We start from the raw sequence: 18,065 nt of genomic DNA on the forward strand, positions 1-18,065 counted from the left end.
GTTGGTTTATGAATCTATTGGAAACGAAATCTGTTTTTCTTAAGGGAATTGTATGGAAAGTTTGATAGTGGGCAAAAACTAATTCAACAAACCCACAATGTTAAAAGTTTAAACTAGTCGTTGCCCCTTATGTACTGGTATCTTAGTCATACAATTTATTTCTTCGTTGGTATAGAAATCTACTTTCGTTTCATTCACCGTAATTTATATTAACCAGTATCAGTGAACATGTATGAGAGCCGGTAACGGAGAGTGTAGTCTGCTTACGGTAGGTGAAAACTATTGTTTATTTTGCTATATTATTTTGAAATACCATAATTTTATTTGTTCAGCTAATTTTATTCCGTATAAGTTTGATGTATGAACCATTGAAGTCAGTATAACCACCTACGGGAAATCAGGATGTTTGCCTATTATCGTGACGATCATATTATCGTAATTCAACTTTTTTTATTTATTTAAAAAAATCCCAAAACATCTGAAAAACATATAACTAAAAGATTTAATACAAACCTTATAAGTTAGAAAATCATGATACTATGCTAATCACCGTAATAGGCATGTACCTGGCTGTAATAGCCATAAGATAAGGACCGTTAAAAACCACGTTCTGATCAAACCTAATGACATTACGTTTAAGTCGAATTCCGGATGAGTCGAATTATTTTCGTTGGTCCGTTGAATTTCGAGATAACGAGTTTCGACTGTATATTTGTTCTTGTGTCAGATTTAGTCATTTATGTCGCCTCAGCAAGATAAGTAACATGCTAAGTCGACTTATTAGCAACATGATTAAAACCAGAACTTCGAATACGCTCTGATACTTTAGGAAGCTTGACCTGGAGCGTAGAGTTCTGGTTTTAATTAGATTGACTTATGATTATAAGTTTAGCGAGAAAATTATAATAAAATGTTGCCTTAATCATCATGACAAGTCGACATAGTTATCACAATAAGTCGACTTAATTATTAAGGGAAGTCGACTTAATTATCATAATAAGTCGTTTTATCGGATTTGTTTGGCGAGATAATTATCTCGCTAAACATTAAGTGTTGGCGGGAATATGCCACCATCAATACTGTCTCTTACATATAGTATACATACCTTTTCTCTGTTATCTGCTCTACCTCCCTTCTGGTATGTGCTCTAAAATCTGTCTGGCCGAGATCTCAGACGTGTATTATTTACATACTCTACTAATTTAGCGGGAAACACCTGTTACTAAATATAGACATCGCTGTCAATATTGCAACATAAAACGTGTATTTTTTCCAACGGTGGCATTTTATAACGTTCAATCCTGCTTTAATTATACTTTTTTCAAAATTTAATTTTGATAATATAAATTATATATGTTAGTGTCCTTACTGATCGATCAAGAGCTTTTAATCTCATTCACCATCAAAATGTTGAAAATTATACCAACAATACATATTTTTTTCTATTTTACACAGACACATTTTGTATTAAATACATTTTGGCAATACTGCCAAAATAATAATTTTGGCAATACTGCCAAAATAATACATTTTGGCAATACTGCCAAAATAATACATTTTGGCAATACTGCCAAAATTCATTTTATGTACGTCTACAGTGCGGTGAAATGATAACCAACGGTCGAAACATGAAGCCAAAATGTGGTTTACAATATCAGTCCACATTTTCACAGTGTTATTAGTAATTGTAAAGGGACTTCTGTAGATATGTTTCCATATAAACATACATAAGGCATAAAAACAAGAATTTCGCCTGTGTTGTTATTAATGTATATAAGACATCATACAAATCATACAAATCATACAAATCATACAAAAAATACAAATCAAACAAATCATACAAATCAAAACAAAGCATTCAAAATCAAACAAATCATACATATCATACAAATCAAAAGAATTCATACAAATCATACAAGTCGGACTTAATCCATCAAACATAATGATTATAGAAATTATAGCTATATAGATCACTGAAGAAAAAAATAACTTAAAAATTTTTCGCCCATTCATGACACATATAACGTTAAATGCATCTTCGTAATTTTCGTCAATTAATCAATTTAAACCAAACGAATGATATTTATTGTCGTATTTACTTCAGTTAAACATCCTTAATTTGAAAAATATATTAATAATCATAGTCAATGATAATATAAAAGAGACATTTTCTCGATTGATCAGGTAAACATAACACGTCACCTTATTACTGTATATGTAGATGTACTGTCATCCTTGATATGCCAGGTGTTACAGGTACTCATCCACACCTGGATTATGTCGTAGCAAATCTGACGGTTCTAAGTGTGACAACAAATAAGCCAGTTAGTTTGATCCTTTATTATGCATCATCATAATCGAATAACAGTACACTGTATGACTTTGTTGGTCGAAGCTCTCTGTAATCTTCAGAGTAAGTCTTTGTACACGCGCTAGACCTGTGATTGGTCAGTTTATTTTCTCCTGAAATGACTTCAGATTCACAATGACGTATAGTCAGTGGTGACAGACTGAGAGTGGAAGTAACCACTGGCAGATCAAGGATGTATTTCATTTATTGTAATTATTAATCTATGAAACAAGACATCCCTTTTAATACATTATTGTTATAATGGTAAACTTTCATAACATGGTTGTTCCAATTCCATATCTCGCCATCTGTTTAAGGTCATTAAATACCTTATACGTATATTATCATGATATGTAATATGACTGAAGTAAAGGCCTTAAGGACACAGCCAACTGTTTTAGTAACTATTAATTATGCAATGTGAAAAAAAGCGAATTTGATTGAAATAACAGAGACATTTTTTTTTTTATTTTAACCCCCATTTCAGAAGAGGGAAAATGTATTTCTGTAACAGATTTTCCGTTTTTGGTCTGCTGATTATACTGCATCCTCGATATTTCAGGGTTCCTATCACTTACGATCTGAAGAGACCGTAAGTGATAGAAACCCCTGGAGTATCGAGGATGTTTATATACGAACGTAAGGAAAGTTTAGTTTTGAACATCACCCAAAAATATATATTTCTTTACCAAAAGGTTGAAAATATAACCAACAAAATTTATTGCTGATGGTTGAAATGGATTTAAAACAACCTGTGATCGATGATAACGATTGTTGTATTATCATAACGAATCTATTAAATAAAAGAGTAAAAGAAATCAAGTTACTATGTCTCTTCAATACGATGGTCGAGAGCGGCCTCTCATTATTTGTTTTTAAATGTCATGGCACATTTAAATCGAAAAGAGTCGGGCAAATACTTTTTTAATAAAACAAACCTGTGAGGATACTTTTTAGCCGAGAAAAAAAATTTGATAAAAATAAATATGTCATGACACTTTTCAGTCAAAATTGGTATAAATGGCTTGGTTCTTCTTATAATCGTAGGTCACGAAAAAATATAAACCAGTTTAAAAGTAAATATGTATAATTCTTACAGACTAGTGTTTGTTACTGTGTAGACAGTGTTTGCATCAGATATATCGAGTATTTTGTTTGGCATTTTATTTTAACTGTGGACTTATTTGTTAAACAATAATAGTTTCTTTAAATCTTTCTTTTCGATAGTTGGCGAACAAACTAAGTGTTGTTTTGGGGAAAATGAATTTATGCACATTCCTATGAAATGAGTTGTATTCTATTAAATATGTTCTAAGTATTCCACAGTTATCTCCCTTTAACTACACGTCATAACGGAAAATTAACTTAAATTGATTGGTTTAGCTTGTGTTGCCATCATTTAACATTGTTAGTAACGGTCACGATTTAATCACAATAATCGAGATTTTCAGTACTGAATAGTCAGTAAGGTAAAGTTACAAAATATGTTTTCTCAAAAGTTGCAAGCTAAAAAATGAATTGATAACCCGCCGTTTGCTTCTTTGTTTTGTATCAAGTTAAATTCCCCAGCAATATTTGGAATCGGTTGTAATATCGCGTTTGTTTATCAATAAACATTAATATTCTTTTAGAATTGTATTTTTTTCGTCCTCACATAATTATTAGAGCATGCGTGTCTATCTTGTTTTTTTTTTAATTTTATGTTTACTACTTGCAGTTTGCAACTGAGAAAGTCTTAATATAAGCTGCTAATCTCATGTTACTTTTTTGTCGTCGTGAAAAAAACTATCCAGCTACAGGAAAAGTACCCTTACGCTTTGTAAACCGTTTGTATATTTTGGTACAGTGATACTTAAGTCGACATCAATATAACTTATCAGAGTTAAAATTAGCAATTGACAACTAACAATATATCTCTGATTTTAATAAGGAGCTCAAGAAACTGTTAAAATAATCTTAAATAATTCATAAAGCTTGCACATCAGCTTACAATGTTTGGTGTGTGTGGCAGTTCTAGCTGTATTCATTCCTTTTTCTACTAAAAGCGGAATGAAAACGGAACATAGAAAAACACAAAACATAGAGATTAAGTTCAACATTCTCTTTGCCTTTTCTCTGAGCTTAGCATTCACTGCATAAAACTCTTTTTTATTTTGTTATTAGCAAAAGCATTATTGAAACTGTTCGTCTGTACTAGACCTGGATACCTTGCACTAACACAAGTTCACAAATTATAAAATGGCTTTCAACAGAACAATTAAAATTGCAAAAAAATATCGTCATATCATTGTTTTATTTTTATTCACTGCCCAATCAAAGGGTTAAGCTTCCGCGTAGCCCACTTAGCTTTTTGGGAAGCTAATACTTGTTATAGTAAACATGTTTAGGCGTGTTGTAGTTATCTCCCTTAGACTACACATTTTGATAGTAAATGTATAATGTATTTGGAAATAAAACAAATGCAAAACGTAATATCAATGTTAAATAAATCACACCAGCAACACATCCATGTACAGTGACATTCAATAATGTGAATAAATTGTCTCTACATATGTCAATGTGTCTACCAATTTGACCCCTCACCCTCTTTCGATTCCACTCATCCTTCCTCTAGTCCAACCTTTTATTCTCTTTTCTACCACATCATCTTGCCTAAAACTCATAACATCTTAGAAGTAACCTAGCATATATAGCAGGGATCTTCAATACTGGGGAATGGTATATGTAAGAATGAAACATACAAACTTAGATGTGACATGTATTATGCATATTTGGTCCTGATGGCAGTGTGATTTCCAATATACATTTACTGGGGAAGAGTACGGGCGTATTCGGAATAAAACAATGCATTTATGGTCCTATGGCAGTATGATATGAAGGTTTATTTACCAGAAGATGAAATAGTTCCCGATTGTCTGTTTTCTGTTCTAATGAAGTTGATCCTCCCTCATTGATCACAGTACATTTGCTGCCTTCCTTGCCGATATATGACATCACAATAAATTATCCTGACGTCAATGAACGTCTATTTACACTATAAACGTCCATTATAATCGATTATGACGTCACATCTAAGGAGATATCTCTTCGATGTAATTTGACACAGGTTATTGCACCAAGGATATCTTATCCCCTGGCCTCCCAAAAATAGGCATTACCATGCCCGCCGCGCCCGGTCATTTTAAACATTTTATTTTTAGAAGGATAAGATTTCAAACAATAACGGGACAATGTTGCAACGCAGCCACCAATAACGATGTTTTACTAAGTATACCAAATACAGTTACATGTGCATTACATAGCATAGTAGGATAATTATTGAAACTTTGTTCACAGGAAATTATTAATTATCCTAAAAGTGTTCAGTATGTAACCATTTCTTAGCTAAATAAAGTATTGGAATAATAGCCGGAGAAATATACGTACACTTTAAAGGATATTATATTCTTTATATTCATATGGGTAACCGTGTTGCCTTATTAGGTCTTGTGAAGTAGAACTCTAAGACAACCATGTAGGATTCGCTTTTGTTTATTAAGACATCTGCATGTACATGTATGTGGAATACAGTCAGTATGATCGCTACCAAGTTTAAGTTTTTATTACCTTTGAGTCTGTTGACTCATCAGTTGGACATACCCACATACATAATACATGACATTCTTGAAAATGGTATACAATGCAATACAAACATAAAGGTAAACAGTATTACATTCGGAAGAGTATAACTAATTAATTGATAAAGATCTATTTCAGTTAGGAGCTTTGATGTATTTTGTTAAGATCTGTAGTTTGATACATTAATATGTATTAGTTTATACATACTCGGATTTTTGAAATAATAGTTTTTCATTTTTTACGGAAATCAGAGTTACATGGGCATTTTAAAACAAAATGAAATTCATCTTCAACATCATTATTATTCTTCAATGTTGTGGAATGTTTCGGTAACGGCCCTTTTCTTCATTAAGATTGCGCGCAGAGATTCGTATTTTGGAAATGTCGTTGAGATGATCTTTTAAATTTGGTTTTCTTAAATAGTATTGTAAATTAGAATAAGACATGCGTACAAGAATCCTTTTGAAGATATTTTATCAGTTTAAGACAATCTTGTTTATATATATATATATTTACAATTTACAAACATTTACAATTAATTCATCTATGACATGTAATACACAGAATGTACTTTATGTAATTACGTGCCCAGGTTGTAATGAGTACTATATTGGAGAAACAGGAGACCAATTAAGAGGCAGGGTCCGCGTTCACAAACAACATATACATTCTCCTGAATATAGGAAAATCAAACTAAGTGAACATCTTGATGTATGTGGACAAAAGAACTTTAAAATATTTCCATTTTACAAAATGTACACAGACACTACTTTAGAAAGAAAAGAGAAAGAAAAGTATTTTATCAAATTATTTAAACCTAAACTAAATAGTCTAATTTAAGACTTACCTCCCCTTTATATATTGTGACGTCAACAAACCTATGACGTCATCATGTATTGTTGTTGTTATTGTTACCATGTAAGCATCTGAAGATAAAGTGAAAGCGCTAATGCTTAACGAAGACTTCGTCGTTTGTGCATTTTTTTTCTATATATATATATATATATATATACATTAACTTTTGCTTGATTATATACGAGTTGCCATCTATATTATTTGTTTGCCAAAGGTAACAAAAACATATTCTATACAATTTATTTTTTTATATTTATCACCCATACATCATTGTGTTCTAAACACATTGGAAACACATCAGAAGTCACTTAATATCGCTGTAAAATGATAAATGAAACTGTAGGCCATAACTTGGCTTCTTGGTTTCACTAGTACACACATTTCATTGTAGACATTATTTTGTGAGTTTTACCAGTTCTGCCAAAATTCATTTTGAGCAGTTGCATAACTTTGTAAAACTAAAACCTATGCATTTTTAGTATTCTAACTCTCTTTTGTGGTAAATGACATAATAAAACCTCTCCTTGATTCTTAAGTATGAAAATTACGGCACATATAACTTTAAAAGAACTGCCCTTATTTACCCGCCTGACCGTATGTATCCAGATTTCTCCTGTCTGGACTCACTCTAGTAAGCTCCGTGCTTTCCGCCACTGATTTCGACTTTGATGTTGCATTAACGTATCGACCAATCAAAAATACCAGTCATATGAAAATGCCTGATGTCCAGTCCTTTTGTTTAAATGTTTTGCCAATGAAAGTTTTTGAAGTTCAGGAATATATATGGATATTATGATAATGCATAGAAAAGTCTCGAATGATGAGCAAAGTCAACCATTCCACAAATAAATGTCCGCCAAGTATCACAACACATTACTATCATAATTGTTTATAACTTGGTCTAGATTGCGTATAGATATGTCATATAACTTAGGAAATCATACTGTTATTTTTACCCGTCTTTTGTTCCCGACAAATTGGACACTTTGTGAGAAGAGTCTCACAGTCTACACAGGTACATAGATGGCAACAGGGCAAGAAAACCATCTCCAACTCATTTTCCAAACACACTTTGCATTTCAAACGCATACGAAGATCTTCTATTTCGGCCTCTGTAAAACATTAACACAATTTAATAAACAGTGATCGTTTATAGAACACTTTGGACAAAACAAAACGATCAGCCTGAATAGTACGACTTGTCTACACCAAGGGAAGGATGTAAATTGTAATATTTCTTTCCGCTAATTATATTAAAGAGGAGAATACGAACGTTTCTCCTGCATAATCAAATAAACTAAAATGTACACAGATTTGAGTATAATTAGTATGGATAGCAAAATTCTATCCTAAAGTACACAGGATTATTGAAAAAAATGTCAAATGACTTACGACAGGTTTGGACCATCAGTGTTATACCATTTTTATGTGCACATATGGATATAAGTAGTGTTTTGTTTTACCTAAAAGTTCACTGTCACTGATGCTGACATATATCTGTATATGTATAAGCAGCATAAATCACTGTTTTAATGAATAAAGGTGATACAGACCTCTTTGTATCCTTTCATCCTCTGTCATTTTCTGTTTTATCTTCTCTTCAATATCCTTCATATCTATTAGGCACTGCAGGGGCTTGTTAAACTCTGTAACCATGATATTCGTAGAATCATTAAACTGATCGTCAAACATTGTTATTTTGTATAGTTACAAGAAAAATCCGTACATTATTTATATGTTAATAGTGCTCTGGTTATTGTAACGGTTAATCGCTTACCTTTCCCAAAGAACATCTGAATAGCCTTTCTTATCGTCTCCGTCGTGTAGCCCATGTCCATGGCACGGGTAACGGTTTGACGATCAAACGAGTAGTCCTGGTTTGGTATCATCGACATCGAGAGCTGCATGTAAAAGAAAATTTGTACATATATATTAAACTGAAATAACCTAAGGATGCATTGGTAGACACTAACCACTAATGTTAATTATCTAGAGGGAATAGATATAATTTTATAGATGCTATCTTCTTATCGGTTTAAGTCTCCTTCAACCTACACCCAAGGAGTTTTCAGATTTGCAAATAAAATTTACATTATCTTTAGCAATTTCTCATATGCAAAATTTGTCAAAACATTACACTGTTGTTTGTAGAATTGTTTTATATGACGATTATAAAGATATACACATTTGAAAAGTCAAAGTATTCCCGTATTTCTTTTTCTCGTATATTTTTTGGAAATAAATTATCTTACCATAGAAGAATATGGAAGATAAATACATAATTATGTCCGTTTGCCCGTTTTTGAGCTATTATATGACAAAATGTTGGATTGTATAGGAATTTTGCCGTTTTGACCATATACACGTTAAATTAAAGCCATAATTCCATAATGGGTTGTTTGAGAATGTAAGAAATCTTGCAGAATTAATTTTACAATTATTGTCTTTAAAACATATCATATCAATAAGAAAATGGTTGTTCTTTCAAACAGAACAATTGGGGTACATTGCATATGCCTCATTTAAATATCTGTTCTTTTCCAGTACATAATGTATTTCAGTATTCCAACATTTTGAGAATTGCAATACTTACAATGCATACGTTTTAATTTTGCAAGTACAAATAAGACCTGGCAGTACTGCCAAAATAATTATTATTACATCTGCAGTGCAAAGGAAAGAGGACAAACCATCAGTTGCTGTTGTAGTCTACTATTTCATTTACATATTTACAGTGTTATTGTTAATTGCAAGCGATTTGTGCAGGTATGTGTTCCATCTACACATACGAAACGCTTAAAAAAGAAGAATTTCACAATGCATAAGTTCTGTGTTGTAACTAATGTTTATAACCCATCATACATGTTTGTCCGTCCATTTCAATGATTCCAACAGTTTAATTCAGCACACCTTTTGGTTTATAATAGATAACAGAAGAACAAATACCATGTCAATTTTTTTTGCGCAGTAATGGCAAATGTATTTGAATAACTTTTCGGCATAACCTGTTTATGTTGTTTCCCTTATTTACATGCATTACGTCTATGTGTGATCATGTAATACAGTTGAAATTCAAATTCTCATACATCTATCAACTTTATATTATACAACTTATAAGCTCAAACAATTAGCACTAATAGTGTAAAACAAATCATACGTTCTTAACAGAAATGATAAAATTTCGTTTGGAATACTCTGATGAATTTGGTAAATGATAAATAAGATTATTGTATATCATCATAACCACCCTCATAATAACCTATGCTAAGAAATTTTTATTGTTGTGAATTTTACTTCTTATAATTTACTTGATAAATATGACCGTGTAAAAATCAATCACAGAAAAAAGGAATGTTAATTGGTAAATGGATTCAGTAGATTTCAAAACTACACGTTTTTGTCATGTACACATTTCGTGTACAGCCAAATCTACTACTATCATAACAACAGGTTTTCGTCAACAAAATATGTACTACTATAGCATCCCTATAACTATAGGTTTTTGACACAAAAACTGTACGTACATATTTTGCTGACGAAAACGTGTTACTAGTAACACAATTCTGTCAGTCCGTTTTCGGCCATCGTAGAATAGACATTTTGTTGACGTCGTGTCGTCACGAGGCTGTATTACAGATTCAGGCGACATGAGAGTATTTCATTAGACCAGCCAGTATTACACGTGAAAGTATGAAAGAAAGCCTCAGGCGACATGAGTGTTTTGCATAAGACCAGTCAGTATTACACGTGAAAGTATGAGGGAATATGATAATTTGCATATACACATTTGAAAAGTCAAAGTATTCCCGTATTTCTTTTCCTCGTATATTTTTTGGAAATAAATGATCTTACCATAGAATTTTGTTTTAAAACATGTACAAGAACTATATGTACCAGTTAAGAAACTAGAATATTAATTCAGTGTTTGTTAATATCCTCCTTATCCAATACTGTCTCTTAAATTGAGTATACATACCTTTTCTCTGTTATATGCTCTACGTACCTCCCTTCTGGTATGTGGTCTGAAATCTGACTGTCAGAGATCTCCGACGTGTATTATATATGTACCTACTAGTGTTTCCCACAGGAAAAAAAAGGGCATGGTGCTGGGTTTTGAAAAGGGCACCTTGACCGCGATAAATAACCATCAGAGGGGCACAAAGGTTATATCGACAACTTCCAATACAAGGGGAAATCTTTTAAAACTGTCTTGTTGTTTATTTAATTCTGGTTCAACTTAATATCATTTAAATGCTTTAAACTCTCTGTGTTGCTAAGTAATATCAGGACATCTATTTAATTATTCTGAGTGAAAAAAATGATTTTGAAAATTGTAATCTGCAGATCATATGATCATGACTATAATTGATTCACAATAAAGATCTAAATTTCATTTATATTAATTAAAAGAATGGGAAAATTCAAAATGTATTCCTTTATTTCAATCCAATTACCTTTATTTTAATATATATCTTTATTTACATATTAAAAATACTGTATTGATTTGAATAAGATAACATGTTTCATAATAATGGACAATTAATTAAAATAATGTTCTAAATTTACAAGCACTAAATTAAGAAAATACAGATAAGTGTTAGAGTAGTATGCGAAATATTTCAATTTAATCTGATAGAGAAAAAAGTTGATTTCTTTTTAATTTGATTTATTTTAATTACTTTGCTATTAATAATTTTATTATTATTAAGATATCTTTTCTAAAAATAAATTCACACCGAAATTCTAAAAAAAATAATACCGTTTTCATTTTTAAAAACGTGAATATTAGTAAAATCCTGAAATTCAATACCTCCGGATCTACTATTACAATACACCCAAAATGGCGGCCATTACGATTGCAAGTCTTGTGACATCCATCCGATATAGATAGGCCTATTTAACATTAAAAACGTGAGTAAATCATTTACAGTTGTAAGCAGTATTTGTTTTTGAAGTAATGCTCACTAGCTGTAGTCATAAAACTTATTGAAAGGCCAGCTGATCGTTTTCTAGGCTGCCGATCGGCTGCTTGACTTCAGCTTACGTAATACACAGACCTGAAAGTGACACCACAAGCCAAGGTGGAAATAGCCCAAGGCTGCTAATTAGGGCCACTGGGGTGTTGGTCAGGGGGTCAGGGAGTGGTCACACTTCTTTTGTTTACTTAATTAACAAGCCACTACCTGGTATTCTGGTAGTTTAGTAGAAGTGTACTGGGGACAAACAGGGCCCAGCGTTATGTCATAGGGGCATGGCGTCAGGTAAAAAGGGCACGGCTCGGCGCCATGCTATTCGGGGCTGTGGGAAACACTACCTACTCTACTAAGTTAGCGGGAAAGACTTGTTACTTAAATATAAACATAGGCACGGCTGTCAATATTGCAACATTATGTCGTCATAATTCCATTTATCAAATAGAAGACAAACACAAAATTGATATTTACCAAGACTTAATTTTAATTGAAAATATCCAATCAATATTCAATCAATAACAACCTTCATAATAATACTTAGCATTCAATGGAAATATTAAACTATATTTGAATATATTTTTAACCTAATAGGAATGGCAGAAGTTGGCCAAAGCTTCAACATGAGAATTAAAAACAGCTAATATTAAAATGGAAACTGGGAACAGGAAATTCCACAAAATAGAAGCTGTTGTATATAATAGACTTACAAATTCTATATCAGCATTTTCTGTTGCTCCAAGTGAAACACCGCCAAAATGAAGAAATGCGTTACAGTCAGGACAATTCCAAGAAAAAATGGCCAAATATAAAAAATAAATTTGCTGCGTAAAGCCATATCAAAAATGGCATATAAAATGCTAAAATAACAAGATGCACTACAAATAAGTGCCAAGCCATATCAAAAATGGCATATAAAATGCTAAAAATAACAAGATGCACCATACAAATAAGTGCCAAAATAACAAATATGAGGAAGAGCAGATGTCAAAATGAGCCAATTGCTCTGCTGGAAGCGTAACCAAACAAATGTACGCACAAAAATTATGCAAATCGCATAAAAGAGGACACCGACCCAACCAAAATTTGGGCGTATTAGGGCGACCACAAATAAAACCAGCAATATTCAAACTCTTCCTCCAAACATATACAATCATTGGATGCATAGCAAAACTAAATCAATCAATTAAATTTGTATTCAATTTTTTTTTTTTTTTTTTTTTTTTTGATTTTATGATTGTCCTGGCTGCAAGCACCAAACTTAACGAAACCGTGCCCCAAACAATTACAAACTTAATTTGCTTAAAACTAAAGCACCAGCAAGTGCCTAATTCGCCCAAAAGGAGAAGAAACTCTTTCTGTGCTAGTTACAAATGCTGCAAACGATACAAAAAACAGGATTTAACTATTCCGACTCATGTGAACATTGTCCGAAAAACAAAACTTAGTTCTTTATCAGTTATTTCTGGAGGTCTCATATTGTAACACCAACTCCTCACTACCATTGGCAAGGACCCTATCTGGCTAATGTATTCTCAATGGAATCAGTTGTAACTGTTAAATAAACCTTCACCCAGCCAGATTATGGCGAGGTAAAAATGGGCTGACAACTCCAGTCTATTGGTAGGGGATACATATACTGAAAAATTCGGTCATCAAATCCTATACATTTCAAGCCTTATGCCGTTAAACTCACATGAATTAACCTGTGCTACATTCATTCACCACAAAAATGTATTAACTTATTGGGCTTGGTGGTTCAACAATTGTAAAAGGCGAGCTGGAATATTAAATACACGACTACTAACCACTGATAATATACCTCGTATTAACTTAAACTTAACAACTCTGGTAATAATTGAGGATAGGCAGATGGCATATTCAACTATTTCATTTAGTCTTAACATGAATTTAAAGACATCTGTTTGTTTTATGACCAAGTATTGTTTACTTTACTAACTTCCTGAATATCCTTACATTTAGAGGAGACCACAACTCCTGGTACAACCTTGATCCACCATCGCAATGAATTGTGTACGAAACCTTTTTAAGGCGAAACTGTTCGTCATAAAATTTTCATGTCAGTCCCCCAGTTCTCCTGGCCCCTAACTTAACTGTATGCATATACTTTAACAACCAGAAAATCATCACTCACGGGATGGGCAGATATATAGACTGGAAAATGAAAATAGTAAAAAGCATCCGTCCACATATCAATGTCATTTATCTTCACACTCTTTTGTTTTTCTTACATTACCCAACTGCCCGTTAACAACAGAAAAATGTTTATCTTCAACAAATTGGGGCAGGTTTTGACAAAAGCTGCCCAAGGCGCAACAAATTCCCTAATGATTATCTTTTGTCTTTTAGTGCATGATACTGAAACAGCCCCAAATCGTCACAAACGCCGCTTTGAACCTGATGTAGGAATGGGTTTAAAATTGGGCTTACAATTTCATGCCAAAGATTGTAATGAATTCCTGAATTAACTAGTACCTTCAGGCCGGGGAGTTGTGCAAACCAGCTCAGTTATGCCTGATGGGACTGCTTCCACTAGCAGTTGGGCAACCCTGGACAGTCACCCGCCTCAAAACAGTCTACTAGGCTGGTGCTGATCGATTTAATGGTACCTTGGACCGGTTCACTGTTACCCTTTGACTTTTAAACATATCTTATTTGTCATAATTGTTACAAACATGTATTAGGTCAGTTTTTTCCAACTAGAGCCTTTCTTTTCCAATCAACATAATAATATTTTACATGTGATGACAAACATTTCTAAAGGTATAATTACATAATTACGTGTTATATTATGTTCAGAGTGATTTGAACAACAAGATATATAATATGGTATTATAATATATATGTAGAATTCCAAATCTACAGCAGGACTTATCTAAATGAATGCACAAGTTCAAAAACAAGACAGTTTGACATCCAAAGCCAAGTTTTTCAATACCATAAATAAATAAAATTTAAATTTTCTTGTAAAACTAAATCAATTAACACTTGGCAGCAAATTCTGTATGGGCAGCTGCAAATTTTTTAACATACAAAAAAAATAAAAAAGAAATGGTTTAGCATTTTCACAAGTTGTAGCCACCAGGAATTTATACAAATATTTGAATTTGGTGCGCCAGAATTTACACGGAAAGCGGGGGGAGGTGCATCGTTTAGATAGAGAACTACACTGATGACTTTAATTTAGGTATGAATAATATTAAATTTTCATTTCTCCATAATTAAAATAACATGGTAGACTCATAAGATATAGACTGAGAAAAGAGCTAGTTTAAAGGAAGAAAAAGAGTTAAAGAATTTAACTTTAACATCTAAGTTGTTCGAGCTATCTTTAAGTAGTGGGAAAGAAAAGATTTTGTTGTAGTGGAGTCGATAAATTGGAATTTGGAAACTTTCACAATTTCTTAAAGTATAAGGATTATGATATGGCCTAAGTAGGAAGGGTAATAAGTTATTTATCTTATAAAGTAACTGTTTGTAGTTTTCTTTTAGCTCTTCTGTCTGAAAGGGGTTCCAAATTTGTTTCAAAATATAATGATTCATTTCTAGTATAACACGGTAATCCGCTAATAATTAGCCTGAGAACATCCCGTCCCAAACTTCACATGCATATTCAAGGAACAGGTAAAATAAAAGACTTATAAATTCTTAAAAGAGCATCAATGCTTAAAAAAAACATAGATTTGATTTTCCTTAGGATATTATTATTATTATTTATTATTTTTTTTTTTTTTTTTTTTTTTTTTTATAACATTGAGATTTATAAATTTCATTGATGTGATCAGACCATTTAGCATTTGAATTAAAATGACCTCAAAATGTCTATGAAAACTACTAAAATTCTAAAAATGTTCCATCAAAAAATTAAGTCCAAAATATTTGTCAATGTTATCAAAATTTTGATATAAAAATTACCCTCAGTTTTATTAGGATTAAAAGAAAACAAGCCACGTTTTTTGCCCATTCGATTTGAAATTTATCTAAATCCCTATGTAAATGTCTGATTTCTTTAATTCACGACATGAAGATGTATGACTTTTATAAGGGTAGTGTCATCAGCGAGAATAAAACGTGTTGGTTGAATTGAAGTTTGATTAAGAAGTAATCAGTCAGCTAAATCATTTATATAAATAAGGAAAAGAAGTGGTCCAAGAATTGAGCCTTGAGGGACATCTTCTACTATATCATATACAATATCAGAAGAAGAATTGTTTTATAAATACGTTTTTTGATATGGTCTTTCTCTTAAGTAATTTTTCTAACCAGGACAATAGGTTACCCAATCAAAATTACCCATATGATTTTATTTTAATTATAAGACATTTGTGCCAGACTCTGTCGAATGGCTTAGAAATGTCACAGAATATCATACAAATACCGGGTTATGAGATTTAGACAAATGTTATGGTATATTTATTTCAATTAAATTAGTATACTATTGAAATGACCAGGCATAAATCCAGCTTGAAACTGGTAAAATTAAAATTATTTATTACTTATTAAAATAAGATATGCACGTGCTTAAAACATTACCCTTTTAAACACTTTCCCAAACTGTGAACAGTAGAAAGGAGAGGAGAAATGGGACGATAGTTTTGATAATAGAATGTCTATCTCCTTTTTTAAAGAGAGGGCATAACTTTAGCCATTTTCCATTCATTTGGAAAATATACAGGTAGATGAAAGAACCTTTAAAGAGGTTTTTACAAACTGTATCAGCCATGTATTTAAGTCTATGGTGACTTATTACCATTCTTCACCTGAAGCATTTTTCCAAGCTTTTTAATTAATTTTAAAATAACATCACAAATTTCATTAGAAGTAACAAGTAGATTATTTTAAAACACTATTAGTTTCAACTTGTAAAATAGGCACATTGCTATCGTCAATATTAGTAACTAACCCTACAGAAATATTCATTTAAATAGATATTGCCTTCTGTTGGGCCTGTTTATCATCGATAACAATGTTACCCCCAACTAGCTATCGCTCCTGCTGGAGCTGTAACACTTCGAATAGTTACTGTGGACCATTCTCACTCCGACTGGCTGCTGCACTCAACGACATGGACAACCATTCTTGTTTCCTTACATCAGGGGCGACAGGTAGAGAGCCCTCGAGGGTCGCTTTCCCTTTACCCGCACGGACTGAAACTCAAATAAGGACATTATAGAAAACACATTGTCGACATTATCCGACATACAAACATGCCCCTACATCCTCCGGTAAAACTCGGCAATGTGGACATTTACTCCTATCAGCGTTTATGCATATATATACGCCCGGGGCACCGAGGGATGACACAACAACTTACACATGATCTAAGGGCAGCAACTCCCATCAAAATCAGACAATACCAAAGTCCAAATCACAACTTAACGAATTAAATTAATTCGCCACTTACATTAAAAATATGGACCGACTTACAGTCTCGAATATATATCACGATACGGAATTAAAATAGTAAATACTCAAAATCAATACCTAATTCATGTCTTCGCTAATGCCTAACTCCGTTTGCTCGATGAACTAGAAGTGCTCAAGATTAATGTCTACAATAATATAAAAAATACCGAAATAAATTCCGGTATGGGAATAAATTGAGTAAAATTCCGGCAATAATATTAGCCGGACGATGCCAGGAAAACACAAGCATTACTTTTTAAACCTGTTGTTCAACAACTGGAACCGGGACGAACACACGTGTATCGATGGTAGGATGGCCATGGCCGCACCATGCGGTCCGGCTGACTCTGACACACGATATATCAAAATCGAACGACATCCGCTTCAATAACAAACCAATTTCTGTATAACAGACACACAAAGAATGTCGTGATGAACACTCAATTACTGTTGGCCACCACCTAAAACTTCAACAAGCGATTTTTTTTTTTTTTTTTATTTTTTTTTTGGCAAACAAGATCTATGTGCTGAAGCAATATGTGCACCTTCCTTTACGTAAACTAGATTAAAAAGGATTTTATTCAATCCCAATCAGGCTGAGTTCCACTGGAAGGACAGCATGAATATAAACTGAACTATTTGGTTCATCACTTTTTAGGGGTAAACCCCTTAAGCACGAAGCGATACGGATCTTAACGCAAAAGAATAAATAATTTATTTGAACGATATATAAACAAAAATTTATCTTAAGTAATTGAAATCATAAACCGTAGAGTTTAGAGTGTTCATAGGAACGACGTTAATGACGTGATTTTCTCTTAACGGAAAGCCGTCTCCATGATGAA

At 32.6% G+C, this 18,065-nt stretch overlaps 1 protein-coding gene across 1 annotated transcript; it reads right to left on the reverse strand.

Annotated features, from left to right (window-relative positions):
• Positions 1-5,887: 5,887 nt before the first annotated feature.
• Positions 5,888-9,984, reverse strand: LOC138328415 (E3 ubiquitin-protein ligase XIAP-like). The gene is made up of 3 exons (XM_069275218.1): positions 8,601-9,984; positions 8,377-8,469; positions 5,888-7,935 (listed from the first exon to the last, which is right to left on the reverse strand). The coding sequence occupies exons 1-3, from the start codon at positions 8,728-8,730 to the stop codon at positions 7,754-7,756; spliced, it is 405 nt and encodes a 134-aa protein (XP_069131319.1). The 5' UTR covers positions 8,731-9,984; the 3' UTR covers positions 5,888-7,753.
• Positions 9,985-18,065: the final 8,081 nt, after the last annotated feature.

The sequence above is a fragment of the Argopecten irradians genome, chromosome 7 (assembly GCF_041381155.1).
Source record: "Argopecten irradians isolate NY chromosome 7, Ai_NY, whole genome shotgun sequence".
NCBI lineage: Eukaryota > Metazoa > Mollusca > Bivalvia > Pectinida > Pectinidae > Argopecten > Argopecten irradians.